The sequence below is a fragment of the Pyricularia oryzae genome, chromosome 3 (assembly GCF_000002495.2).
Source record: "Pyricularia oryzae 70-15 chromosome 3, whole genome shotgun sequence".
Classification (NCBI taxonomy): Eukaryota; Fungi; Ascomycota; class Sordariomycetes; order Magnaporthales; family Pyriculariaceae; genus Pyricularia; species Pyricularia oryzae.
In genome coordinates, this window is record NC_017849.1 from 3,841,617 (window position 1) to 3,866,992 (window position 25,376).

Consider the following 25,376-nt stretch of genomic DNA (forward strand, 5'->3'; position numbering starts at 1 on the left):
TCTTTCTCCTCTCAGCTTTTCTTCGGTACGTCCAACTCCCCCCCATACCCCGAACCAACCGTTGGAGTCTAGTGCTAACCTGTGTCCACTTCAAACTTTGCAGCCTCCGGCTTAGATCAAGTGTAGTATCTGTTCTTCTCAAGAGTAATTTCTGAGACGGTCTAAAATGGCCGATCTGTTGATTACCAACACTTTTTGCGTCTCGGGGTGGCGTCCTCTGGGCTTGCCCATGATCCATCCCACTGTGACCTCCCTACCACACTGCTTGGGAGTGTTGCGAACTTCGCCTTCCTCATTGTAATTCTGGGCTTGCCCGGGCTGTGAAGAGGATGGAATTGTGAGGCTTGGGTTATTGATTTTGGCGAAGCATCTTTTGCGCAAGCGTAGTAGAGTCCACAGGAGGTGTCGTTTGTCAGGAGGTGTTTTCAGCGAGTTGGTTTACTATAAATGGCGATGTTCGTGAAGTACGGCGGGACAGTTATCAAGGAATCTGGGCGGCAGCAGCGAGGTGACAGCTGACGTAGCTTACTTACCTCAGGTAGTTGATGATTCGGAGCGACGGATATCTTCACATAGTCTGTCAGCATCTCAACACCTGCGTGAGAAAGACGAGCGGGCGTGCTGCTCACTCGCTCGAGCAAATCATTTTCACGGAAAACATCCTTATCATCATTGCTGCAAAAGTCTGGACAGTTTTGTGGAAACCCCGCTCATGTTTTTCCGGAAGCTTCTATGCCCTCCATGTTGATTTCAAAGGGCCGGGCCGACCTTCAAACGCCCGAAAGACACTTTTAAGAAGACTGACAAGCCGTCCAGAAACTCGTGGCGCATAAGAAACGTATAATCGATACCACCATATCCGTTAAGCCCTTCTTTGTCTTTTTGACGCAGGCTCGTCGACCTCCATGTCGCCATTCGCAGCGCCATCGCCTATCTTCCCGTCGAGCCAGGCTATTGCCTCGTGCAGCAGCTTCTTCTCGCCGATCCGGACCTCCATCGCCATCCTCAGACGAGGTTGATTGCTGTCAAGCGTGGATAGCTTGGCCAAATCCTCCTCCAACGTGGTCCCGTACTCGGCCAACTTTGCACTGGCGGCTTCCCGTACAGCTGAGTATATTATGCGATCCCTGAACTTCTTGTCCGGGACTGCATCCGGGCGGATGGTCTTGATCTCCTTGAACCTTGCCTTTGCCATGTCCAGCAGCTCTTCGGGCAGCTCGGAGAAGGACGGCGTGCCCTGGAGCTGACCAAACTCGTCCGGATCCTCACAGGCCCGTTCAAGAGGATATGAATCCTCGACCTCGACCATGGCGCCATGTACCTGCTCGCTGTCGTCACCAAACATTGATTTGGCCCTAGCTTCGTCGATCTTGTCCCAATCCTGCTGTGCCAAGTTCAGCCGCGAACGGATGCTGCTGGTGATGGAGGCAGCAGTCAGCTCCACAACATCGTATCGGCTGTGCTTTTCCGTCACATAGCCATATCTGCGGAGGAGTTGTCCGTTAGGCAGCGGGCCGTACTGAGAGCGATTCCTGTCAGCCTGTTGCCAGAAAAAAAGAAAGGACGGACAGCTGTGCGCCGCGAAGCAGGGGATGGAGTCAACTTACGTAGTTTAGTATTTCCTCGCCAGCTGGTATCTTGCGCAGAGCAGTGGCTACCAGGGCTTCCTCTGAGTGGTTGATGTGTGCCTATCCGCAAACGGTTAGCAGAGCTCACGACAGAATAAAGAGGCGCTCAAGAGCCTACGTTGAACTCGGCATCTGCGTTCAGAATGTCCGCCATGGGCACCATGCCCATCATGGTGCGGCCTTCCCTATCTTCTACCCAGCCGTCCTCGTCCTCGTCTTCTTCGTCGCCTTCACCCTCGAGATCAAACGAGTACGCCATGATGGTGCTGCCCATCTGATGAGCGAGCTGGACCAGGCGTTCGTCATCGGCATCCGTAACGCCCCCAAATACGGCGGCGTTCTCCTTGATGACGGGCAGGATCTTGGTCCGGATCATGACGTCGGCCTCCTCCCTGCCGATGCTGGCCACGACGGGGCTGGCCTGGAGCTCAGCGATCTCCTCGCTGGTCCAAAACATGGGCGTTTCGAACTCGGTGGGCAGCACGTCCAGGTAAGGCCGCCACGGCGAGGGGTCGCGGCGCAGGTGCTCGTACATCATGACTAGGATCAAGGTCGTCCACGAGTTTTGCCCCCGTTGGTGAGAAGAGCCCCCATCCTGATCCTCATCGTCCTCGTCCAGGGGCTCAGAACCCCTGTTGACAAAGATGGAAGAGTCTACCTCCTTGAACAGTTGGGAGTTCTCGAGGCATATTATATCCTTGCGCGGGATTGTGAACAAGACGGTGTCGGGCTCAATGTCAGCCGTCGCAACTGGGAACTCGATATGTCAGTTTTTTTTTTTTTTTTTTTTTTTTTCTCTTATAAGAAAATCGTTCATTCTCACCGATTCCTCGTCCAGCATTGCGCCCTCTGAGGTCCGTAATTTGTATGTTTTGGTGAAAGGTCGCGCCTGGCAGATTTTTGAACCACTGGAGAAACGCGCTCGTCCTTTGCTCAAAGCTATCACCGGTCATTTTAAATGTTATTTTCTCTGGGCCAAGCCAATAAGAAAGCCGCGTTGCGTCTTGATATTATCGTCAATATTAAGGTCCAAGACGATTTTTTTTTGTCTTTTCCCTTTTTCTTCTTGCTTTTTGTCATTACCCGAGTCCCTTCGATGCTGTATTATTCGACATGCGACGGATTTCGAATGTGGGGCAAAAGTGAAAAAAAAGTTGAACATGAGCAAACAGTTACGAAACCCTTGATATCCAATGCAGCTAGCCGAAACTTCCACATACGACCATACCCACTGGAATATACGGGATCCCGTCCGCTCTCCCCTAGTCAAACCAGTGAGGGCCGAACTAGTACTCAGGTGGGTGACCACTGGGGAATCCTCGGTGTTGTATGTTTTTGGATTTCTTCTTTTGCTTATTTTTGCCCGGTATACCTTACCACGCAGACTAGTCTAGTTCTAGAACTAGAACTACCTTAGTCATCTCATGTGTACCCCCTGAAATCACCGGGAGTATACAAGTCGCATATGCCTTCTGCCATCACCACACCCCAGGGAGCGTTGCACAAACGCTGCAGTGTACCGTCAAACGTAGTAGATCCTGCTGAACCAATGGATGATACTCACGTCAATGCTAGCGAACAATGAGGAGACAGCCCTTGTTCTTAGTCGGCCATCCTGTACCATCTGCTAGGGGCTCGGTGGGTATTATTCGGCCGTGCAATTTCCTAAACGGGTTCATATTGTTCAGTCTCGGCATTAGAGCCAAACACAGGTTGCTATCCGGGAGCAATCTGGGCATTTCTCATTTCTGATTTCTAGGCAGGTTCAGCTCAGTGAGCTTCTCAAGAGGCAGTCTCCCTATGTAGCGACTGCATGATAGCTCTTCCCTACAACTAAGTCTAAGAAGCTCTATATCTTCTCTTTATGCTTCGGCCCTCAGCCCGCCTTCTCAACGTGTTTGTAACTGTCGTCCTTCATCGATGCCTTCTCGGCCGCCTCGTCAAGGTTTCCAGCAATAGTCGCCTTTTCTTCTGGGCAGTCATATTTGATGACGTCGCCAAAGACCTCTTGCATGCGCTCAAGAGTGTAACCCTTCGTTTCGGGGTACAGAAAGTAGAAGACAGTGATCTCGATGAGTAGCCAGCAGCAGTAGACGAGATAAAACTTCCAGCCTAGGGCGTCCATCCCAATAGGGTCGACGAACTGGTTAAAAACGGATGCGGTCTTCATGACGAACAAAAATATCGAAAGACCCGTCGCACGTTGCTTGTAGGTCAAAACCTCAACGGGGTACTATCGACAGAGGGGGAGCCGGTCAGCACTCAGATGGTACAGTTGTTTAGGTATGGGAAGGGGATATTGGATTTTGACTTACTACAAAGATTAGAGGATTCAAGCAAACGTTGTAGCATGCAAAGTAGATAAAGATAAATCCCAGTGCAGACTTGCTTGCAGCATTACTCCCCGTTTCATTGTAGACGGCTAGACTGGCCGTGAGTGAAGAGAACGATATGAACATGGCGATGGCACCACCAACAAACATTTGTCGCCGTCCAAACTTGTTAGCCATAACTGCGGACATTAGCGCCGTGGCATAATTGACGGTTGCAATGGTTCCGTTTAGCATCGTCTGCTCTCCTTGTGTCGTAATTCCGATGCTGGTGAAAATCTTTGTCAAGTAGTACGATACGAGCCCATTGCCAGACCATTGTCCAAAGACGGCTAATGTAATCTGGAATTTGAATCAGCCGCGCAATTTGAGGTAAAAAAGGCCATCTTTATGTGGACTTACCAATATTACCAAGCGCTTACGGTTCGCCGGTGTTTTTAGAAAGATTCCAGGGCCAACACCCTTTGTCGCCTTCTCTGCCATCAGCGTTTCTTTCATCTCCCAAAACTCGGCTCGAACCAAGGGATCCTCCCAGTTCCCTCCTCCATGATACGTCGCCAAGGTTTTGTATGCCTCGTCGCTTCTGTCACAAAAGACAAGCCATCGGGGACTCTCCGGGAGGAACCAGACGAAGAACATCTGAACACAGGCTGGGGCAGCCTGGAACAATGTCGGCAGGCGCCAAGCCTAGGGGCCTTCCAAGGGCCAGCTGCCGAACTTGATCCAGCCCGCCATCAGAGCTCCGAGATAAAAGCTGGTATTGTATAGCGAGCTGAAGAAGACGCGATGACGCGGGTGTGCGAGCTCCGAGATGAGGATGGGCCCGGCGGTCAGGGCCATGGTGATGCCGAAGCCGATGATCATCCGGCCGCCGAGGAAGGTGCCGATGCTGGTGCTGACGCATTGCAAGATGACGCCAATGATCATGATGAAGCTCCCAACCAGGATGGACGAGCGCCTACCCCAGCGGTCCGATAACCAGGCCGAAAATGGGGTCGAGACGATGGAGCCCAAAGGCAAGGCGGCCGTGGTAATGCCTAGGAGAGCGCCTTTTGGGTCGCCAAACTGCGACCTCCAACGCTCGATGCCCTGGAGGCCTGTAAGTACAGAGCCATCGTAACCGTTGGTGGCACAGATTACGAGACAGGCGGGGGCAAGGAGCAAGTAGAGTTTTATTAGCGACGGAGTCAGTCCGAAGCGCCCGTGGGAACTGTTCTTTGATTGGGTTTCAAGGATCTCAGTCACCGTCTGTGCTGGCCTTTCTGTAGGAAGCGGTTTGTCCATCGTGCGCCTTGTGTTGTGGATGGCGATTCGTATCTAACGGGTTAGAAGACCAGTATGGACAGAGCGCGATGAGACAAGCACAAAGTATCTGACGGGCAAATTCCCGTTGGCGTGTGTCATCGGCGAAAGACGTGGTTCATAAGATGGCGGAACACCCGTAGCAACAACGCCACCTCGACGCGTCCATGAAGTCAAGGTTGGCGACCCCAACAGGCCAGGAGACGCTCTCGTGCGGTCCAAGTCTGCGCATGGCTTCTGTGTTGAGGGGAAATGGACGTTGTTGCGATAGAAATGCCGATTTTTTTTTACTTGGCGAAGGGCTCAAAGAAGTACGAGAAGAGGGCAGCCAAGCTTTTTCTCCGCAACTCGAGTGTTATAATCTTGCGACTTCCCCAGCTTTCCCCACAACAAATGGTTCGCGAGGTTGCGGTGCAGAAGCGGAGGTGTTGAACCTAGTCAAGTAATTTTCAGCTTTTGAAGTCGCGGTTGTTAGGAGCAGCTATTGTTGTTGGAAGCGGCACATTGTGGATGGTGTCTGTTTACCCACCTGCTTGAGACTGATGTGTCTGTTTAGCTACCACGAGTAATGGAGGATAGCTAAGGTACCTTGGTAAGGTAGGTACCTATATCTGCCAGGTTAGCTTCCTACGTAGGGCACCTAACTTAATAATTTCAGGACTGACTGTCGAAGCTCGAGCTATTAAAACGTGCCAGGCGTCACATGGGCGTCTAATGTGCATCTTATTCAGGAAAGGTAGGTAAGCAGATCGGTACCTCAATTTCCGCAGCTTGTGTTCTAGAACTAGCCTTAATGTCTTCGTTTGACCTTTGTTTCCTGCTGTTTAAAGCTGCTGCCACACCTAGGTAAAGTGCGTATGCACCCCGCAGTGCTAAGATACAAGTAGTGGATTGAGCAACTGCCAACATTTACCCAGAGGTACCTACCTTGCCATGTGGGACTCATCTTTCAGCCACACTAGGAACAAGTTTATCCGATGACAGCTGTCAAACGTCGTTGGCAGCTTTCTAGATTTGTTCGGGCCAAAATCTTCAACTTAGTACAGACAACCAAGTTTCAAATCTCACAAACATGCCCTGTACCTATTCCCCTGCGGTACGAGCAACATGGCAATTCTGACCCGACTCTGAGGACCGCACTTCTCTGTGAGACAGAACCAGACTACAAATTGAGTGCCTACGTAGTTGTGGTGGCGGCCGGGCGACACCTCTTGCAGAATTTTCCCAGTTTAACAAAGGCAATCCAGCCAGTTTTTGGCGAAGAGGCTGCTTCTTGTCTAGGTAGTTTATCTAGCATTGACAGTCTTCATGCCTGATAAGAGTCGAGACTGACACTTGAAGACTAAACGTGCCTCTGACGCATACCTAGCCACATGTACTATAAACATTATATCTAGGAGATATTTAACACCAACTCAAAAACCGGCTTGTATCACGGAACTTCCCCCGGGACTCGTGTGAAAAACATCGATTCGGCAACAACTTGCAGAATTTGAAATGCCTGATTACGCGACAGTCAAAGTGTGTTGCCCGCCATGGATAATTTCTCAACGATGAAGGACGAGCTGCGAAATGACTACAACTTTTGGCGCGAGATCCAGAGTCCATCGCAACGCAACTGTCAGGTCGGAGAAGAGTCTACACCAAGGTCCGACACACACACCAGGAGATCATGACCGACCCTTTGACAGCACCCCCTCCTAAACAGGATTGTGGTTCTCGGCTGAATAGGGTAGGCAGGTACCGTAGGTACTTGCGGAACAGGCCCGCATACCCTAGCTGTGCAGAACACCGAAACGATATTAGCCCTCCGAGGTCCGAGACGACGTTGCATACCCCTTGAGAGCAAGTTATCCAATACCGGCAAACCAAGCCCAAACCCAGCCGCAGCGTATGAACCCTGGAAGCGCCACTTCTCTCTATGGGAGCGGTTAGATTCTCGCTTCCACCAGAGAGCTGCAGTGCTGTAACCTAGACAGATCACAATTCTTTTTGAGGGGTGGAGGTTCAGTATGCTACAACACACATTCGACATCTAGGTGAATCTCCAGGTGAGAATAGAATCGTTCGAAAACGCGGTAAAAACACGTTGAAGCCGGCCCCGCCAGATGACGCCAAAGTGTTTAACAGTCGCCACTCTTGACTATTATTGGGAATGTTTTGCAGAGCAATCCTCACGATAAATCCACGCGATCTTTTTTAGCCCGTGGGGCAGCATAATGAAAGCGCCCAAGGCTCAAGTCTGAGAGTAAAGCTTGGCTTCCATGGGCGGAGTTATATTGCATGTCCTTTACGCTCGCGCCTTCTGTTTCACAGCTTTACAGACAAGGGGGGGGGCACAAAAGTCCTCCCGAAGCATTGGCTTACCTCGACTGTATTCGCCATCATGTCCTTGCAAGATTACTAACAAGAAGTACGGCAGCAGCAAAAGTTTGAGTCCAGTCTCGCTCAGAATAAGTGAGGATCACAAGACATCTACTTGTGCTATGCACAGCTATATGGCAAACCCACTCCTCGTCGCCACGTGTAAGCGTCAAAGGCATGAAGTCCCACATCATCAAGTCGATACAGCCTTGTGATGTCGAATGCAAAAATAAATTCCAAGCATTTGTCTGCACAACCAACAACCAACTTGGCCTGGTGCCATCTAAATTATGTTGATTGGTGCGCTAACACTCCAAGGACACCAACATCGGACGGTCATTTTTGGAACGAGGCAAATACCCCTTTTAAAAAAGAAAGAAAAGTGCCAAGTTTCCACCAAGACATGTTATACCTACTTTGGTAATGGTGGAGAGTTGGAAAGGGGCGTGTTTTGCACCTCTGGCAGACTCCACTACAACACGGAGACTTTCGTACCATTGCGAAGTATTCCCGGTAACAAATAATTACTGGCGGAACTCAGTGGGCTGCGGTATCCGGGTGTGCACCCATTGACAACTGTGAGTGTATCATGTATTCAACAATCAGCGGAATCGGTTTTATCCTTGCAATCGCCGGATGCTCTTATTTCTACTGACCTCCTTTTTAACCGTGTTTTCTCGGTACCATCTCGGTTTGTTCTATCAAGATCACGGTGAGTGCGGACCAGCCTCAACATGTTACATCGCAAACCCACTCGCTAACCGATTTACCGAAAGTCAAAGACCGACCGACCTTCACCTTTGCACGGGTACTGACTCAATTAGGGGTGTCCCCGCCAGATATTAATTTAGAAGCTTGAAAAGTGGGTGGAGGATCTTCTCCTCGAGTTGCCTCAATAGGGTTTAGGGGGCCTGTAGCTACCAAGTTAACCTCTTGAGTGAGTACTTCCATGTAGGTGAGCTAGCCTTATGATGTGCAACTATGACGGATCTGGCTTCCGAATCCACAATGTTGGTGCTGGAATCTGCAAACCGCATAAATGTCGAAACATCCACCTCCCACGCGGTTCGCCTCCCCACGCCCGAATTTGTGGGTAGCGACAGCCGCATTTAGAAACCTCACCAGGCTTGGCTCAATGCGTTGAAAGCGTTTTTGTTAGGACGGTCGCCACGGCTCAAAGTGACCCGCAAGCCCTACGAAAAGACAAATCAGCCCTGTTATCTTTTCGTTGTCTCCTCCAGTTCGGCATCTGAAGCCAAGACCGGGGCTGTAAATGGCTGGCTTGAACGCAAGTGGGTTGCAAAATCACCGAGACCGCAAACGATGACAACTTTTAAAACAGCAATAAACAAAGGGAATGCACTGAAATTTATCAAAGTGGTTGAAAAGCTTGTGATAAACAGACGAGAGTTGAAAGCTTCCAAATATCTCCAAAAACAAATTAGCTATTCGACGTTGAAAATAGAGAGTTGATGGCAGGTTTTCGTACTTTTTGGTGTAGTCCTCCAGACTTGGCGGCCCCGGTTATTTTGCAACCCACTTGATGGGTACCCGGAGCCGCTTTGACAAACTTGAGCCCGGCGACCTACCAACGGAGCTCACTTCCGCTTCAGCTCGGGTACCGTGGTCTGATGGATATGCCAAGGTCAGTTGGGTGGAAATGCTTCGTGATCTCGAGTCACGCAAGCCCTCAAGGGGCTGGATACAACTTTGCTCCCGGAAAGAAGATGGGGCGTGAGTGCCAGTATGAGTTACACCAGGGGGGGGGGGGGGGGGGGGGGGGGGGAGTGCTCAGCTCTGAGTGTTGTTGATACTCTAACTAGCCTAACTAGGTGGAGTGCTACCAGAATAGAGACTCCAAGGTGAGGACGGTCGAGGCTCGATGCCATCTCAATATGGCTTTCGTTTTCTATAAGAAGGCTTCGAGATGCCCGAGTTGAAGGACTTTTTTTTCCTCTTCTCCTCACCAACCGGTTCCTTTTCTACTTCTCTACTACATTTCCTATCTGTCTTCATTTCCTTTTCTCTTTTACTTTCTCATTTTTCCTCACCAGCTCTTTTTCCTTCTCATCTATCTTCACTTCATCTTTGCAAGTCAAGTTTTCTTTTCGCATCGTTTTTTTTGAAGAATTTCCAAAATTCTTTTTTTGAAACTTACGAATCTTTTCACATTTTTTCGTCCTTTTCAACAAAAAATCTTTCAAGATGCGTTTCTCTACCGTGGCCGTTCTTGCCATCTTCGGTGCCGTCCAGGCCACCCCCATCGCAGCTCCCGAGCCCGTCCTCGAGACTGCTGTCGACGCCCCCATCGAGGCCCGCGCCATTCTCAGCGGCGGCGAGGACTTTGCCCCCGCCCAGCTCGAGAAGCGCCTCGATCCCATCACCACCTCGATCGTGGTGGCCGCTGGCTCTGCCCTCGCCACCAAGGCCGTCGACGCCGCCGTCAAGGCGGTCGGCAACGCCATCAAGGGCCTCCAGAACTGGGACAAGGTCCGCGAGGAGTTCACCAAGAAGACCGTCTCCGAGATGTGGGCCAAGATCGACAAGAAGGCCTACTCGGCGGCCGTCTGCTACAACATGGACTACGATGCCCCCAACATCGACGGCAAGACTTCGGTTGCGGTCAAGTCCGGCCTGCTCAAGACCACTTACGACTGCTTTTTTATGAAGGCCGGCGCCCAGACCTTTAAGGGCAAGGGCGACGGTGGCTTCCAGAACATGGCCGCTCAGCACGACAGCCGCTGCACCTACGACAGCAAGGCCATCACCCTTACTTGCAAATAGATGAGAGGAGAAGAGTCTGTGTAGTTTTTATGAGGAAAGGACTGCATGGAGTAGCCGGAGTTGTGCTTTTGGGGTCTCAGGCACCGGTTTGTTTTGCATTAACTTGCACAGATGAATCAGTGGATTCCATGCTTGGTTGGAATTTTTGGGATTTTTGATTTACTGGGAACTTTCCTTGGGTTTTGTGTTGTGAAACCCTCACATTGCCTGGGGTTTTCCAACGATAGTTGTCACCAATACACTCCAGTATTTTCCGAATTCCTTTGACCCGAACCAGGGGCTGTTCCGCTGTGATTTTGCATGCCTGAACGTCCTACTAATTTGTCACAACGCTCACAGGCTTGGCGCCATTTCTAAACACAGCAGTGGTATTGCAGGCCTCGAGATTTCGTAATACCAAGTTTCGCGCTTACAATGCTCATCGTATTCAAGATGGGAGAATAGCTGTCGCAAAATACTGCGAGTCACAAACTCGTCGGTTAGGCGGCACACTCTATATCTTTATTGATTCATTTGATCAGCGCTCTTCTCCACGCGTTTTGGGCTGCCGAACAGTTTCTTGACTCATTTTCCCGAACCCCTACTCCTAGCATGATGATCGCTGTACTGTACAGTGCTACCCCTGTTTGAATGTGCCCTCGAGGGCAGCCCTTGTTGGATCATACCAATTGAAAATTGGCATTTGGGCGATAAATGGAGCAAAGCATTATGGGGAAGTACTTGACAGTTTCTAACAAATTATAACTACGTAGGTGCAGGGTAAATTCGAGTATCTTCCCATACCTACATCAAAAAACATGGGCACATTCAAACAGGGGTATCGCTATACAGTACACAAATGATGCAAGACGGGTCTTCTACGTTTGCAAGTTATCTTGACTGTCCTGGAAAGGTATCCCTGCTATAATTGGTTTCATTTTATATATCAAGTGCGAACGTGCTGATACTGTAACTGTTCTAGTGATGGATTTGACGTCTGTCCATACCTGACAGGATTGCTGCCACCTGTTCGGGTTAATTTCTCTGCATCCCATGTTTACATGTTCATGTCGAGGTGAACCTTCATTTCTGCCTTTGCCTGACTGCTTTGGCTCCTGCACCAAATTTCATCACATGTTATACTGTCTAAGTAAGATGGATTTGCAACCTTCTGGGAACGGGGGAAAACATTGCCAGTCATGGGATTCTTCTGCATTGAGCCGCGCGCTATGGTGAGTTTTCCTTGGCTGTTTGGTACACTAGCTTCAACAGATAAGAAGCAATGAAATCCGGAAAATAAATACACTTTTGTTGTACATGGATTGGCAATGTGAAGTGCGGGCGTTTGTTCGTGGGGCCACTCATCTCTTCCGGTCCGGCTTGATTTTCAACATGTTCCACCATATGGAACAATACTTGGTTGGGCATTGGGTGTGAGGTGGCAAAGACCCGGACTGTTGTGTTATCTTTGTGTCTCTTTCCTCCGATTGAAGGCGCGAAAGCAACAAATGAGACGTCGTATTTTACCCTAGGGATCTGGTATCAAAACCTAATGATTGGGCACCTATGTGAATCACATATCACATAGATGGTTAAATGGTGAAACTCCCACAATTTTCTCGTGCTGCCCACACGGGCGTAGGAATTTTTACATTGGCTGGCCAAATTACATGTGGTTTGGTTCAGCAGTGTTGGTTGGGTTGGCGTCTGCGTTTTTCCAAAACATCATCTCCTTTCTTCTCCAAATTTCCTTCATGCTGTCCGCCCGTATCGTGAAAGTACCTACTTTTGCACTTTGTAAACGAAGGCCGACCCCAGCTTTGTAAACCGCCGTGCGCCAAGTGTGGATTATGCACATCTCAGAGCTTGGAATCCTGGGGCAAAAGCTTACCTCGACCTTGGCTTTCTTCGGCGACTTTTTTTTAAAGGAGGCTTGGGAGGCTAAAGACAACGATCGGGGCGGGACATGCCAATCTTGGAAATGCTCTGGGGCCGTCGAGCTGGATGCCAAGTTTTAAAACCCCAATTTACGTGCGCCAAGAGAACTGAAGGTTAGGCATGCATCAGGATGGGAAATACGTGTTGATAAAAACGCCATAAAACAGCTGAAAAGGAAACGAACGCATCGTGGTAGGATTTAACGAGCAGAAACAGCAGCTCGTACGTCATTATGCGCCCTGTGTTATGCTAGGTAGGTGGTAGGTATACAGCTAGGTAGGTATAGCTCTAGGTGCCTTGACCTTTAACAGGTAAAAGGCACTGGGCCGGGGTGCCTACCTAGGTACCTACCTACTGTACAACCCGAAGGAGCGTGGCCTTGGCAGGCTAATGCCTACAATCTCGTCAAGAACTATCTGTTATACACTACAAAGAACAGGCTGATGGTGGAGAAAAAAACCAAAATCATTTGACCACAGTTTCCCAATGCGCACGTCTAGGCGTCGGAAAATTGGGATGACGGTGCAGCCCGAAATTTAGAACATCATGTCAGCCATGGCCCCAAACCATATGGGCATCCAGCTATAAGTACTAGAACTGGTCTAGTCCAGAAATGCACCGCTCAAATGCAACTGCGTCAAAGCGAGCGCTGCTATAGGCCTACGTTGGCTCAACCACTTTATTGTGGTTGTTTGCCAAGACCGACCAAGGTAAGCAAGGCTTGTTTGTCCCTGCCCAGAGGACGGCCTATTTTGGCATTTTTGTCAACCGAAATTGGAGCTTTTGGTCAGCCAGTGGGTGTTTCGTTCCCCCCTGGGCTCTCACGCATTGCATACATTGGGCCTAGTTCGTGATATGCGCTGTACGTTGTTTGGGGGTTGCTCGCCCACAGATCATGTCGTCACCACTAATCATCCCTTGTATGGAGGAAGGGAGCAAAAAAAGGCATGGAACGGGTTTTGGAGCTCGGATTAGCTTGACATTATCCAATCTGCCCGTTCGTGCCACACACCCTGTCTTGTGGCTTCAACCTGTGATTCCGTCCCAAGAAAAAAGTTCTTATGGCATATGGAGGCCTCCCGAAAAAAAAATGATGTGGAAGTGACGGTGATCTCACACATGCACAACCAGATGAGGTCCGTTCCCCGGCCCCAATTGAGGCACAGTTCTGCAGTTTGACTGGATCTTATGATTGCTCACCTCTTTTTCCATGTCGCAACTGTTTTCGAATTTTGTTTGCGCTCAGTTTTAACCACTGAATTCCAAAGCAAAGTCGTGCCTTCCATTTCTTTGGCTACACTAAACCCCGACGATCCCCCAATCAGCTTCGGCGGTAGATTCCTGCAGTGCGACTGTCAACTGTGCCGTTGCCCAGGCATTCGTCCACTTTCTGAGACACACCAAAGTCTTTCTTTTTTCTTTCAAACTTTTTGCTTTTGTCTGCAGCCCTTCTCCTTCCGGCATCAGACAAGCTTCTTTAATCCGCAACAAATCTCCCTTGGAGTCTGAGCTCACCGCGGGCTGGCTGTTATGTCGCCTGCTTCGATTCCAAAACCCACGCCGGATCAAGTCTCTTTCTGCCACTGTCGGCAGTGGTAAATTTATCTTGCAGGGACGGACTGAGTTCGCCCTCCAGCGCGATATCCCAAGATATTAAACAGAAGGTACAGAAAGAACAAGTCACCGCCAGTTGTTTGGTGACGACAGTTGCCTCTGTCAAATTGGGCAAGGTTCTTGTTATATTCACCTTGATAAACTACCTACCTACCTGACTGCTTGAAAATATCTTCAATCCATCTTTGGGAACGTCCTTGGCGACTTTCCTCAGTATCCACCTCGACACGTAGGCATCAGGGTCGGGAGTCGAATTGTATTTCTGCGCTTCATCAGAGCAGCAATTATGGCAGACACTATGCAAGCAGATAATACCGAAAAGGAAAATAACAACGATGCCAAGGTAAGTTAGATCCAGATTTGAATAGTGTGGAAACAGATGGTGGCGCCAAGGCCACCCCCGAATGTGTGCCGGTTATCCGGATCTTCGTGCTCAAGACCACTCAAACTGACTGCAGCTTACGAAACCCACAGCCTCAGCCTTCCGATAGCACACCAACCACCAAAGATGGCAAGGCTGCCGGCAACAAACCCACCGGCGACTTCAAGATCGACCTTGAAGATGCCCTCAGTCCCGATCCCGGCACTGAGGACATGTTTGTTTGCGAGGACAATCGCTTCGCATACTCGCCTGGTCAACTATCCAAACTCCTCAACCCCAAGAGTTGGAACGCCTTTTACGCCATCGGCGGCCTCGCCGGTCTAGAGAAGGGCCTGCAAACGAACCGCAAGGAGGGTCTGAGTGTCGACGAGACGAGCGTCGACGGTACCGTCGCCTTTGAGGATGTCGCCGCCAAGGGCGCCCAGAGACATGGTTCCGTGACCGAGGATCAAATAGCCAAGGCTGCCAAGCACCAGAGCTCCGATGGTGGTAACAAGTCAGGGCATCCGCAGCCATCTCCCATGAACGTCGAGGCCGGCTCGCCCTTTGCCGACCGAAAACGCATCTTCAGGGACAATCGCCTGCCGGCAAAGAAATCCAAGTCGCTGCTGCAAATCGCTTGGGAGACTTACAACGACAAGATTCTCATCCTGTTGACGTTTGCCGCCATCATCTCGCTTGCCCTCGGTCTTTACCAGACATTCGGCGTATCTCATGAGGGTGGAGGAGCCAAAGTAGAGTGGGTTGAAGGCGTGGCCATTCTGGTGAGACTTTCCCATTGAGGTATATACGTTGATCTTGAGGAGTATACTGACATCGACTTAGGTTGCAATCTTTATCGTTGTCCTTGTCGGAACTGTCAATGACTGGCAGGTTAGTACTTCCATACCGAGGAAAAGCCGGCTACGATGGTAGTCTGGCTTGCACAAGAAACTTTAACTCACAGTATTGGTTCCTCCACAGATGCAACGCAGCTTCAACAAACTGAACGCTAAACATGACGACCGCCATGTCAAAGTCATACGCTCGGGAAAGAGTGTAGAGTTGTCCGTCTATGACATTTTGGTCGGCGACGTCATGCATCTTGAGACTGGCGACTTGGTACCAGTGGACGGCATATTCATCCAAGGCCATGGTGTAAAGTGTGACGAGTCTTCGGCCACAGGAGAGTCTGACTTGCTGAAGAAGACTCCCGCAGACGAGGTCTTTGCAGCTCTCGAGAAGATTCACGAAGGCAACTCAGATAATTCCAAGATTGAGAAGATGGACCCATTCATTATCTCAGGCAGCAAGGTCAATGAAGGAACAGGCACCTTCCTGGTCACTGCTGTCGGTGTCCATTCGAGTTACGGTCGTATCATGATGACGATGCAGACAGGACAGGAGTCTACCCCCTTGCAGCAGATGCTCAACAAACTGGCGGATATGATTGCATACGCCGGCACAGGCTCTGCTCTGCTCTTGTTTGTCGTCTTGTTTATCAAGTTTCTCGTCGGCCTTCCCAACAACACAGACAATCCCGACCAGAAAGGACAAACATTCCTTCGGTTGTTTATCACCGCTGTCACTGTGGTTGTCGTAGCTGTTCCCGAGGGACTTCCACTGGCTGTCACACTTGCACTGGCATTTGCCACCACCCGCATGACCAAGGACAACAACCTCGTTCGCGTTCTGAGGGCTTGCGAGACGATGGGAAACGCGACTACCATCTGTTCAGACAAGACCGGAACCTTGACACAAAACAAGATGACAGTCGTTGCCACCACTCTCGGGACTTCTCTCAGCTTTGGTGGCACCGATGAGATGCTTGAAGAGCCAGAAGGTGGCCAAGAAAAGGATCAGCACAGCCACGCCGAGTCTAGCGTTCGCAATGTTCCTGTCGAGGAGTTCTCCAAAAGCCTCAGCCAGCCGGTCAAAGACATACTGATTCAGTCCAACGCTGTAAACAGCACGGCTTTTGAAGGTGATCAGGAAGGCGAACATACCTACATTGGTTCAAAGACCGAGGTAGCCCTGTTGACTTTCACTCGCGACCACCTGGGCGCTCCGCCAGTGGCCGAGGTTCGATCCAATTCCGATGTTGTCCAGGTCGTGCCCTTCGACTCGGCCCTGAAGTACATGGCAACAGTCGTCAAGCTCTCGGATGGAAAGTACAGGGCCTATGTTAAAGGTGCCAGTGAGATACTGCTCAAGCAATGCACGAGAGTCCTGTCCGACCCCGAGTCAGAAGACCTTGCTACCACCGAACTCACCGACGAACTCCGCGAAACATTCAACTCTACCATCACTTCTTATGCCGGACAAACCCTGCGCACAATCAGCTCTTCGTACCGCGACTTTGACAGCTGGCCGCCTTCTGAGGCAACAAGCAAAGAAGACCCGCGCTCTGCCGACTTCAACAAGGTTCACTCCGACATGACACTGGTCTCCATCTTTGGTATCAAGGACCCCCTTCGGCCTGGAGTCATAGATGCCATCAAGGACTGCAAACGCGCTGGTGTGGTTGTTCGTATGGTCACCGGCGACAACATCTTGACCGGTCGAGCTATTGCCAAGGAGTGCGGCATTTACACACCCGAGGAGGGAGGTTTGGCCATGGAGGGTCCCGATTTCAGACGCAAAAGTGAGGAGGAACTCAAAGAAATTGCCCCGAAGCTGCAGGTGTTGGCACGTTCTAGCCCCGAAGACAAGAGGATTCTCGTCAAGATCCTCAAGGAGCTTGGCGAGACTGTTGCTGCAACTGGAGACGGAACCAACGACGCCCCGGCGCTGAAGATGGCCGATATCGGATTTGCGATGGGTATAGCTGGCACTGAAGTTGCAAAAGAGGCGGCTGCTATCATTCTCATGGATGATAACTTTGCCACTATCGTCAAGGCCATGGCCTGGGGTCGTACAGTGCGCGATGCCGTCAAGAAGTTTCTTCAGGTATGGTGCTTATCATGCTCCCTCCCATACATAACTTTCCTCCTACCAAATAAATGCGGTTCAGGCATACATCTAGCGAACCAAAAGCCTGGCTCAAGGGTGACTTGAGAGGCCCAGTCTGTTTTTTTTTTCGAAAATGGTTGTCACTGCCGCCGTCACCTTGATTGCCATCCGACTAACAGTTTCTAGTTCCAACTCACGGTCAATGTTACCGCGGTAGTGCTTGTGTTTGTCAGCGCAGTGTCTAGCTCCACTGAAGAGTCTGTCCTGAACGCAGTGCGTAAGTAGCATCATATTACCCTCCCACCATGCCTCTCAGGGGTAAAGTCCAATATTGATACTCTTGCTAACTTGTAACTGTGCAGAGCTTCTATGGGTTAATCTCATTATGGACACAATGGCAGCTTTGGCCTTGGCAACTGGTGAGTTAAATACGATCATTATCCAGGGAGGGCTTAGGCTTGCCTGACGCCCAGATCAACTTTCTTTACCGGGATTAGGTTCTGACTTTATATTTCTGTTACAGATCCTCCTCATCCTAGTATCCTCCACAGGAAACCTGATCGTAAATCTGCTTCGTTGATTACCCCTGCAATGGCAAAAATGATAATTGGTCAGGCCATCTGCCAGCTTGCTATCACCCTTGTCCTAAACTTTGGAGGCTACTCTCTGTTGGGATATGGATCTATGCCCGATGGAGAGATTAGACTCAAGACTCTAGTATTCAACACTTTCGTGTGGCTCCAGATCTTCAACGAAGTCAAGTGAGTATCTCTTGGCTATAGACCAAAGTTTTATATCTCCAGATTAAACAACTGCTAACCCTTGAATAGCAATCGGCGTCTCGACAACAAATTGAACATCCTCGAAGGCGTCTTGAAAAACTACTGGTTCCTGGGAGTCAACTTGATCATGATAGGTGGTCAAGTTCTCATTATCTTTGTGGGCAGGGAAGCTTTCAAGATTGTGCCCCTTGATGGCAAAGAATGGGGTATTTCGATTGGCCTCGGCGCCATATCCATCCCCTGGGGCATGATCATTCGCCTGATTCCCGACCATTGGATTCTCAAAATTCTTCCTTATGCAATTCGGCGACGATGGGTGCCCGAGACTATCAAATCCGAAAAGGAGCTGGAGAAACTCAAGAAGGATCAGGAGAAGGACGCCGAGAAGGCTGCCAAGAAGAAGGCAAAGAAGGATGCGAAGAAGGCCAAAAAGCGTGGAAAGAAGGGTGGAGAGGACGAGGAGAAGGCGTCGACACGTGAGGAATCAGACGAGGAGGATCACTTCAAGCCCCCTTTGCGAACACTCACGTCTATTCGAGGCAACAGAGCCCGAAACCACAGCTTTTACGATGGACATCGCGGATTCCACCAATACGTTCATGACCAGAAGCGGAAGGTCAAGGCCAAGGCGCATACAATTGCCCATTTGGACAGCAGCCACAAGGAGAAGGATGAGTCGACCAAGTCCGATGCTAGGCGGAGCTTAACGGCGCCAGCTGCTCCGCGGCCCCAAGATGGGCAAACAAGCCAAGATTGATCAGATGGTCAAGGTTCTAAGGGCGGAATTGCAGTTGGTGTTAATATGGGCGGTCACGCATTCGGGCTTTGCGATGTTATGTCGTTCGTTTACTTGGCCACCAAACGTCATACCAGCGAAGGATAATCTGTTTGTTTCAGAGTTTCGGTTTGTGTCACTTATTTTCCATGTTTATCAGTGGCACAAATAATGCGCCGAGTCAATGATCATAATTCAAGCGAACTTTTATCTTCCTAACTCGTGGTTGAGCACCTTCGTGTCATGGTGAACGCCTTGTCATGGTTCGATGTTATATTTTCTAAAGCATATTCGCCATCGGCAAATTTTTGCCAGGTTGGCATTCGGCCAACAAAGCTTCCAATCGCTTAACAGGGACGGGCCGCCTGAATAGGGATAGGAGAAAATTGTGGCCAATATTAGAACAGAACACGACGAGTTGACCGTCAGTTGGCCAATTGACAAAATCATCTGTATTTTTTTTTTTGCTCGTCATGGCACTTAATCAGCGACTTGCATGGAGCCCCAACGGGACTCGTTCAGCCGATTTGCAACGGGACGAATGTCTTTTTGATAGCGTGGACTGAGGGCCTAACGACCTCCGTAGGATACAGAGTTTGGTAATATCAACGGTCGAACTCTTAGCATCAATCATGAGGGGCTGAGCTAGGTTTGATATTCAGCAGGCAACCTAGACCGGATGGGGAGGGGGGAACTCCTTTCAAAGCAGGGCGGAATTCAAGGGGAGACAAGCTTACAGAAAAGATAGAGGAATAAAAATGTGGAGATGTCGTCGATGACATTTTTCTTACAATTTGCGACGTATTGTACGGAGCGAAGATCTGCCGCTAAACCCTCTTCCGGGTTACATGGACTTTGGGGGAACAAGGGCCTGGAACCCCTGGATCCTTGTACAGGCCATTGGTTTTTCCTGCGCAAGGATGCTGTAGCCAAGACAAAGAGGGACTGGACACGGCCAGGGTTACATTTGCTTTTCAATATGGAAATGGTCGCGATATTGTAGGTACGCCGTAGCCCCGCGACTTTAACCTTTTTATGAGGTACTTGAAGCGATACTCTATATCAATTATTCTGATGCACATATGGATACTAGAAGCGGGCTGATATCTAAACGTGCGCATGACAAAGTTCTGTCTGGGGTGTGGAACTAGATTAGAGGAGAGAAAAGAGGAGGGTGCTTTTGTGTCAAATTGCCAGCCTTCTTTGTAAGCAACATGCTTGCTGTCTGTTTGTCGTAGGGCCAAAAAAGTTCGGACGGCGCCTGCCAGTCGCGACAAGTCCCGGAGGTCGCAGAGGGGAGGGGGGGACACGAAAGAGAGACAGGAAAAAAAAAGAGACCATTATGCAAGCACTAGTGCGAACGCCTCGTTTGCGTAAACGTGAATTTCGAGATCGAGTTTGATGGCTGGTTGGGAGTAAAAGAAACGGAAACCTCGAAGCGAGAGAGATAGAGACGGGGGAGGGATAGGTTACTTTTGCACAAAAAAACTCCCCGGAGCTGCCGGAGACGTGGGAACATTATGTTCGGTTGGGAGATCTGTTTGGACGAGTTTTGTAATGTTTACATCCTCCCAGGTAAAAGCAGTTTGTGGAAAGCCGGGAACCCAGGGGGTAAGGAAGGGAAGGAGAAAGAAATCCATCTCTTCCATTGATTTGTGACGGGAAGTTCCTCCACGTAAGTTACCTACCTAGGTATGTAGGTAGGTTTCAATTGATCGAAGCATTCTGATTCTCGTATATATTGTGCACACCAGCAATTGAAAAGTAGCAAAATTTACAGATCAGTCTAGAATCAGTGTATTGCTGGGACGTGCATGGCTTGTGGGCCAATCGGACAATCAATCCGAGCCAAAGTGGGCAGTGAGTGGCAAGGCAGGTAGACTGTACTGTACCGTGCAGCGTGCAGTGCAGTGATGTTGTTCCATCAAGATCTGGCGGACAGCCGAGAAAGACCCCACTTGCCCACCTCCAACCCCTTCCGAACGTGGCAGTCACTGCAGGGAAGCTAGGCGCAAGGGTTTTCCGAGACTTTAGACGTTTCCAAAAGCAAAAGTCCAAGCCTGGTAAAGCCTGGTAGAAGACTTATGCGTTCAATCCCAAGCCACCCAATCAGACTACCCTAACCAGACTTTTTACCACTTGCAGTGGGAAAATCAAAGCAAAGCCCTGATCTCGATCAGCCGACCGACCGACCGGGCCGTCCACTTTTCGGAGGGCCTGTCGTTTGCGGATGACTGACTGACTGACAAAGCTCTCGACGAGCGACAGCTCGTGCACGGGGTTAACTGTATCCACAACTGCCAGGCGTGCAAGTGCTTGATCCAAGCTCTGTCTGCACATCCTGCGAAGTAACAGCCCATCATGGGGACAACCAAGTACCCAAAGGCTGGGCCTTGCTAGGGCTGCCGGTATCCTTGGCCTTTGTAAACCCTACCACGTAAAAGGCAAAGAGAAAAAAAAAAAAAAAAAAAAAAAAAAGCAGCAAGATACTGAAAGGAGGTGGCTCGCTTGGCCCGTATGCCTGCAATGGTATGGTAGTCAGACAGTGGATCAGACCACTCGATCGTCTTTCCTCGACCGATTGCGTCGTCCTCGACAGGGGATATACCACACCGCAGCCCCTCCCCAAGATCTTGGATGTGGTCGTTTTTGACATTGCGTATTGGAGTAGGGTTGCAAATCGTCTCAACTCGTCCCCTTCCATCTCGTCTATTCCCTCGCCTCTGCAAAATCCAACTCATCCCATCTCCTAGTTCCTGCGCCGCCCATGGGCTCAGCCGGCCCAGGTACAACCGGCTCTGCTTCTGTTCGGCGTACCTCACAGTTGTCTGGCCCCGACCCTGCACCCTGTTCCTATCGAACCATAATCCATGACCGAGATCGTTTGTCTCGTTCCAGCCACCGCATCTTGTTCGGTGAAGTGGCATGCAATGCCCCCATTTTGGGCGTCTCCAGGGTCCATCCTGGTCCATGATTCTCATGCTTGCCCAGGCCCGGTCTTCTTTCTTCTCCTTGGTTGTTTGGATATATATATTTTTTCCCTTTATTATTATTTTTTTCTTTACTATACCGGACCTCATTGCTTTATGACGTTCGCCGCCCCATTTACGTGCGGCTGGTCTTCTTCGACAAAGTTTCTTTTCAGACCTGTCGAAAATCACAGCCATCCTAATATTATTACTTTCTCCGATTTGTCTGCAGGAGAACAACCAAGAAGAAAAAGAATAAGACAACATCTACCGCGTTGAATAAATGGCACCTTGGTCCCTACCGAGCTGGACTTGGGGGGTTCGCCAGCCGCCTCTTGTCGCTGCTGCTCGTTGTTGTTGACAAACCATCATCGGACCCTTCGCTGTCAAGATCAAAACGCGCAACACAACCGCCGGAAGATGGAGGCCAGCCAAGGCCAGTATGGCTATCCACCTGTCCGATCGGCAACAACGGTTACCGTCTCTTCAGACCAAGATCTTGAGAAACAGCGGCAACTTGATGAATGGGATGTGGCCAGGAAGAGTGCCCCTTCACCTTTTCTTGGGCCGGAGGGCAGGGCGCAGCCTGTCATTGCATTGTTCGCCCTGATTTTGTTTTTTCTTGCCTCTGCAGCTGGCATTACCTTCTTTGTCCTGGCGTTGGTGGGCGTCGTCATTTCACGGGCTGCAGAGCTGCCCAGTCGTACCGTGGTCTTTGCAGCGTCGGTAGTCGGAGTCGTCTATACCGTGATACACTTGGCCGCTGCCAGGACCAGCTACAGGAAAAAGGAGCATGGGTCACCGCAGATATATGGCAACTACAAGCATGCTATGGGACTGTTGTTGGTGCGACTTAGCGTGCCTGTGTGGATAACGGCAGTCGTCACGGCAGCTCTGGCCGTTGCCAACATGGAAGACGCACTCATGCGGTCCTTCATGACAGACCCAAAACAAATGTCCTACGTCAACCTGATGGTAGCTGTTGTTGGATTGTAAGTTCATTTTCTTCTCTTCTTTGTTTGGCTGTTCTATCAAAGGTCTGATTTGCATGTTCTGACATTGACCAAACAGAGTGGCAAATCTTTCTCTTCTCTTCTGTGTGGAGACTTCTATGACGCCCTTTGCGACATCATTAATCTCCAAGAATGAGTTTCTTCAGCGTCGTGGTAAAACCTCGTCTATGATGTTCGCAGGTTATGAGTTTGAGGAAGAAAAGAGCCGAGAACCACAACTACCTTTGACTGTCGGTCAGCCACAGCAGCAACATCAACACCGTGTGCTGAATAGCCACGATCGTGTCAATGGGTCATGGCCTGTGCAGAGGAGTCGGTCAAATGCATCAAGTGTTTATTCCACCCAGACGCAGCCGCGAGTTCCAGTCGTACCGAATGGTGACCGTGAATATCCACGACCCGGAACTGCTATCTCGACCGATGTACCGGCAGAACCCTTGTGCGTCAGAACGATCCCCTTTGCCGATGGTGAAGAAGCCCGCCCGCCAGTTCACATGTCGTGGCGGCCTCCATCGCACCACGGCAAGCGATCCATCGACTACACCGTCCGCCCGAAGTCAGGCATACCCCCGCCGCTCCCAGCTGCGGTCAGCACCACCGCAAGAGAGCCTGCAATCCCCAGTCTTCCGGTGGCGAGTGAGCATAGGTCGTACCCATCCGTTCCAGGATCTTCATCTTCATCGAGGACGGTCTGGGCCCCAAGTGCGACAGGACATCAGAGGCAGAGAAGCGGCTCACGCGAAACAAACGGAAGGAGACCTGTCTCTCAGCACGTACCGATGCCAGCAGCCCAGCTATTGTCTCAAGTACCCCCAATTCCGGTTCCTCCGAACCAACAAGACACGAGCACGACCTCTGGACCAAGTCCTCCGGTGTGCCGCGCCACGACAACGCCTAGCCCCAGGTCCAAGGCTTTGAGATCTCATCCGCCATTTGATGCTTGGCCAAACGACAATGGCTACCCAAGCGTCAGGCCGTCAACTGCCCCGGGGCTACCAGCGTCCACGATTGAGAACTGGGGAGTACCACAGCATAGTGTTTCTGTCAAGAGGAAACCGGTGGGACAGGGCAGAACCAGTTTCGAGACAGACGGCCGTTCTGCGGTGGTTGATGATGATTACAGTAGCTCATGCTACGAGGATGACGATAGTGATGTTCAGGACGATGAAGAGACGGGCGCCCCAGCGGGATTGGCCCGCGCTCTGTCGAGGACTCAGCGACGACTATTGAAGGAGAAGGGTAAGGAACTGAAGCGCTCAAACACGGCCAACAACTTCTCGAGGCCATTGCCACGATCCAAATCTCTTGTCAGCATGAACCGCCGATCATTTTCAGAGCATTCTCGGACTACGAATACTGCCTTTACTTTCGACAGCGGCGAGGTCCGCTACAAGGAATAATCAGCCGGAGGCGGATAGCTTGCGTACATTGCCCATACTTTGCAGAGCGCACCGCGTTTTAGCTTTCATATATACTGCAACCCTGGTGGTCAGCACGACTTGACGACTAAAAACGAATCTTCTCTATCTCTTGTTGTGGAGGATGCAGACCGAGAAAAGGGAGCAGGTCATCTCCGTCACGTCTCTGCCTACAATAACCTACTACTTTGGGCCGACAATTGTCAAATAACCATTTTTATACCAACCACGGTTTTCCAAACACGTGCAAATTACTCTTGGAGCATATGGCCGTCAATTATATAATACGTATAACTAAACTAAACAAACTCCATTTGCAAACATAATGCTAGTTTTATTTTTCAGTGGTCACTAGTACCAGTCCAATACATTTTTATGATATTGCAATCAAAAAAATGGCGTTTCTTAAGAAATGCCGATATTTGCTACGCAACTTCTGCACGGTTGAATGACCTGGACTTTTGTTGTAAGCCATAATTTTTTAAGCCCCCTATTCAAGACGTATGCTTCCCGTAATGAGCAGTATATAGCTGATAAAATATCGGGAAACTGTCGGCCAGCGTTTTCTCCGTGACACGTTCTCCACGAGGGGCACACTCGTCGTAACAAGCTTTGTATATCCTCACATCTTGGACTTCATGATCACCGCCCCTCTGCAATGTGGAAACACATTGGTGCATGCACAAGAGTACGTATGCGATTTCCTTATCTAGGGTCGAGAGCGCCCGTTCGTCATCGCTATGATCGCTGTCGCTGTGGCCCCTGGAGGAGCCGGCGATGGCTCCGTAGGCGAATAGTACAAATACAAAGGGTTGAAACCGCATTTTTGTTTGTAGATTTTTTTTTCTTTCTTCTTTGAGTCGGACAAAAAGAAGGTGGTATACGATGAGAAAAGAGCAAGGAACCAAGCTAACGACCAGAAAGAAAACAGGATACAGCGAAAACATGAGAAGGGAAGTAGTGATATTAAAAAATGGTTTATATATAAAAAAGTTACCCAAGGTTGTTAAAAGGGTTATTAATAGTCAGTCGCTCGACTGAATTTTATCGGTAATGCCCGACACCAGCATATAACTTTTTTTTTTCTTTTCCCGGCGTTCCAAGCAACGAATTGGATGCATGATTGGTTGCCAAGCATGAATAGTCGCATTATACATAGTAGTAATG

General features: G+C 50.0%; 5 protein-coding genes and 1 non-coding gene across 6 annotated transcripts; 4 read left to right on the forward strand and 2 right to left on the reverse strand.

Annotated features, from left to right (window-relative positions):
* Window positions 1–661: 661 nt before the first annotated feature.
* Window positions 662–2,791, reverse strand: MGG_04887 (uncharacterized protein). The gene is made up of 4 exons (XM_003712324.1): window positions 2,452–2,791; window positions 1,747–2,378; window positions 1,608–1,688; window positions 662–1,519 (listed from the first exon to the last, which is right to left on the reverse strand). Exons 1-4 carry the CDS (start codon window positions 2,579–2,581, stop codon window positions 863–865), a joined length of 1,500 nt encoding a protein of 499 aa, XP_003712372.1. The 5' UTR covers window positions 2,582–2,791; the 3' UTR covers window positions 662–862.
* Window positions 2,792–2,846: 55 nt separating this feature from the next.
* Window positions 2,847–2,962, forward strand: MGG_20338. The gene has a single exon (XR_001729793.1). It is a non-coding gene; the product is annotated as a 5S ribosomal RNA (ribosomal RNA).
* Window positions 2,963–3,348: 386 nt separating this feature from the next.
* MGG_04888 (MFS hexose transporter) lies at window positions 3,349–5,722 on the reverse strand. The gene is made up of 4 exons (XM_003712325.1): window positions 4,742–5,722; window positions 4,361–4,618; window positions 3,944–4,300; window positions 3,349–3,861 (listed from the first exon to the last, which is right to left on the reverse strand). Exons 1-4 carry the CDS (start codon window positions 5,240–5,242, stop codon window positions 3,505–3,507), a joined length of 1,473 nt encoding a protein of 490 aa, XP_003712373.1. The 5' UTR covers window positions 5,243–5,722; the 3' UTR covers window positions 3,349–3,504.
* Window positions 5,723–9,829: 4,107 nt separating this feature from the next.
* Window positions 9,830–10,408, forward strand: MGG_04889 (uncharacterized protein; the record flags this gene model as incomplete). Its single annotated transcript, XM_003712326.1, has 1 exon — window positions 9,830–10,408. The coding sequence occupies one exon, from the start codon at window positions 9,830–9,832 to the stop codon at window positions 10,406–10,408; it is 579 nt and encodes a 192-aa protein (XP_003712374.1).
* Window positions 10,409–13,899: 3,491 nt separating this feature from the next.
* On the forward strand, window positions 13,900–19,033 carry MGG_04890 (plasma membrane calcium-transporting ATPase 4). The gene is made up of 8 exons (XM_003712327.1): window positions 13,900–14,282; window positions 14,414–15,085; window positions 15,147–15,194; window positions 15,285–17,249; window positions 17,439–17,529; window positions 17,615–17,671; window positions 17,776–18,013; window positions 18,083–19,033. The coding sequence occupies exons 1-8, from the start codon at window positions 14,226–14,228 to the stop codon at window positions 18,789–18,791; spliced, it is 3,837 nt and encodes a 1,278-aa protein (XP_003712375.1). The 5' UTR covers window positions 13,900–14,225; the 3' UTR covers window positions 18,792–19,033.
* A 2,222-nt stretch (window positions 19,034–21,255) lies between these two features.
* Window positions 21,256–24,636, forward strand: MGG_04891 (uncharacterized protein). The gene is made up of 2 exons (XM_003712328.1): window positions 21,256–22,770; window positions 22,850–24,636. Exons 1-2 carry the CDS (start codon window positions 22,199–22,201, stop codon window positions 24,189–24,191), a joined length of 1,914 nt encoding a protein of 637 aa, XP_003712376.1. The 5' UTR covers window positions 21,256–22,198; the 3' UTR covers window positions 24,192–24,636.
* Window positions 24,637–25,376: the final 740 nt, after the last annotated feature.

Coding starts and splice junctions, on each gene's coding strand:
- MGG_04887 (XM_003712324.1), bottom strand. CDS start 2,581: ATGACCGGTGATAGCTTTGAGCAAAGGACGAGCGCGTTTCTCCAGTGG. Junction 1,689..1,746: donor ACGCAGATGCCGAGTTCAAC/GTAGGCTCTTGA, acceptor GTTTGCGGATAG/GCACACATCAACCACTCAGA. Junction 1,520..1,607: donor GCGAGGAAATACTAAACTAC/GTAAGTTGACTC, acceptor AATCGCTCTCAG/TACGGCCCGCTGCCTAACGG.
- MGG_04888 (XM_003712325.1), bottom strand. CDS start 5,242: ATGGACAAACCGCTTCCTACAGAAAGGCCAGCACAGACGGTGACTGAG. Junction 4,619..4,741: donor TCGCACACCCGCGTCATCGC/GTCTTCTTCAGC, acceptor ACATTGTTCCAG/GCTGCCCCAGCCTGTGTTCA. Junction 3,862..3,943: donor TGAATCCTCTAATCTTTGTA/GTAAGTCAAAAT, acceptor CTCTGTCGATAG/TACCCCGTTGAGGTTTTGAC.
- MGG_04891 (XM_003712328.1), top strand. CDS start 22,199: ATGGAGGCCAGCCAAGGCCAGTATGGCTATCCACCTGTCCGATCGGCA. Junction 22,771..22,849: donor ATGGTAGCTGTTGTTGGATT/GTAAGTTCATTT, acceptor TTGACCAAACAG/AGTGGCAAATCTTTCTCTTC.
- MGG_04890 (XM_003712327.1), top strand. CDS start 14,226: ATGGCAGACACTATGCAAGCAGATAATACCGAAAAGGAAAATAACAAC. Junction 14,283..14,413: donor AAAATAACAACGATGCCAAG/GTAAGTTAGATC, acceptor CGAAACCCACAG/CCTCAGCCTTCCGATAGCAC. Junction 17,672..17,775: donor AGCTTTGGCCTTGGCAACTG/GTGAGTTAAATA, acceptor TTTCTGTTACAG/ATCCTCCTCATCCTAGTATC.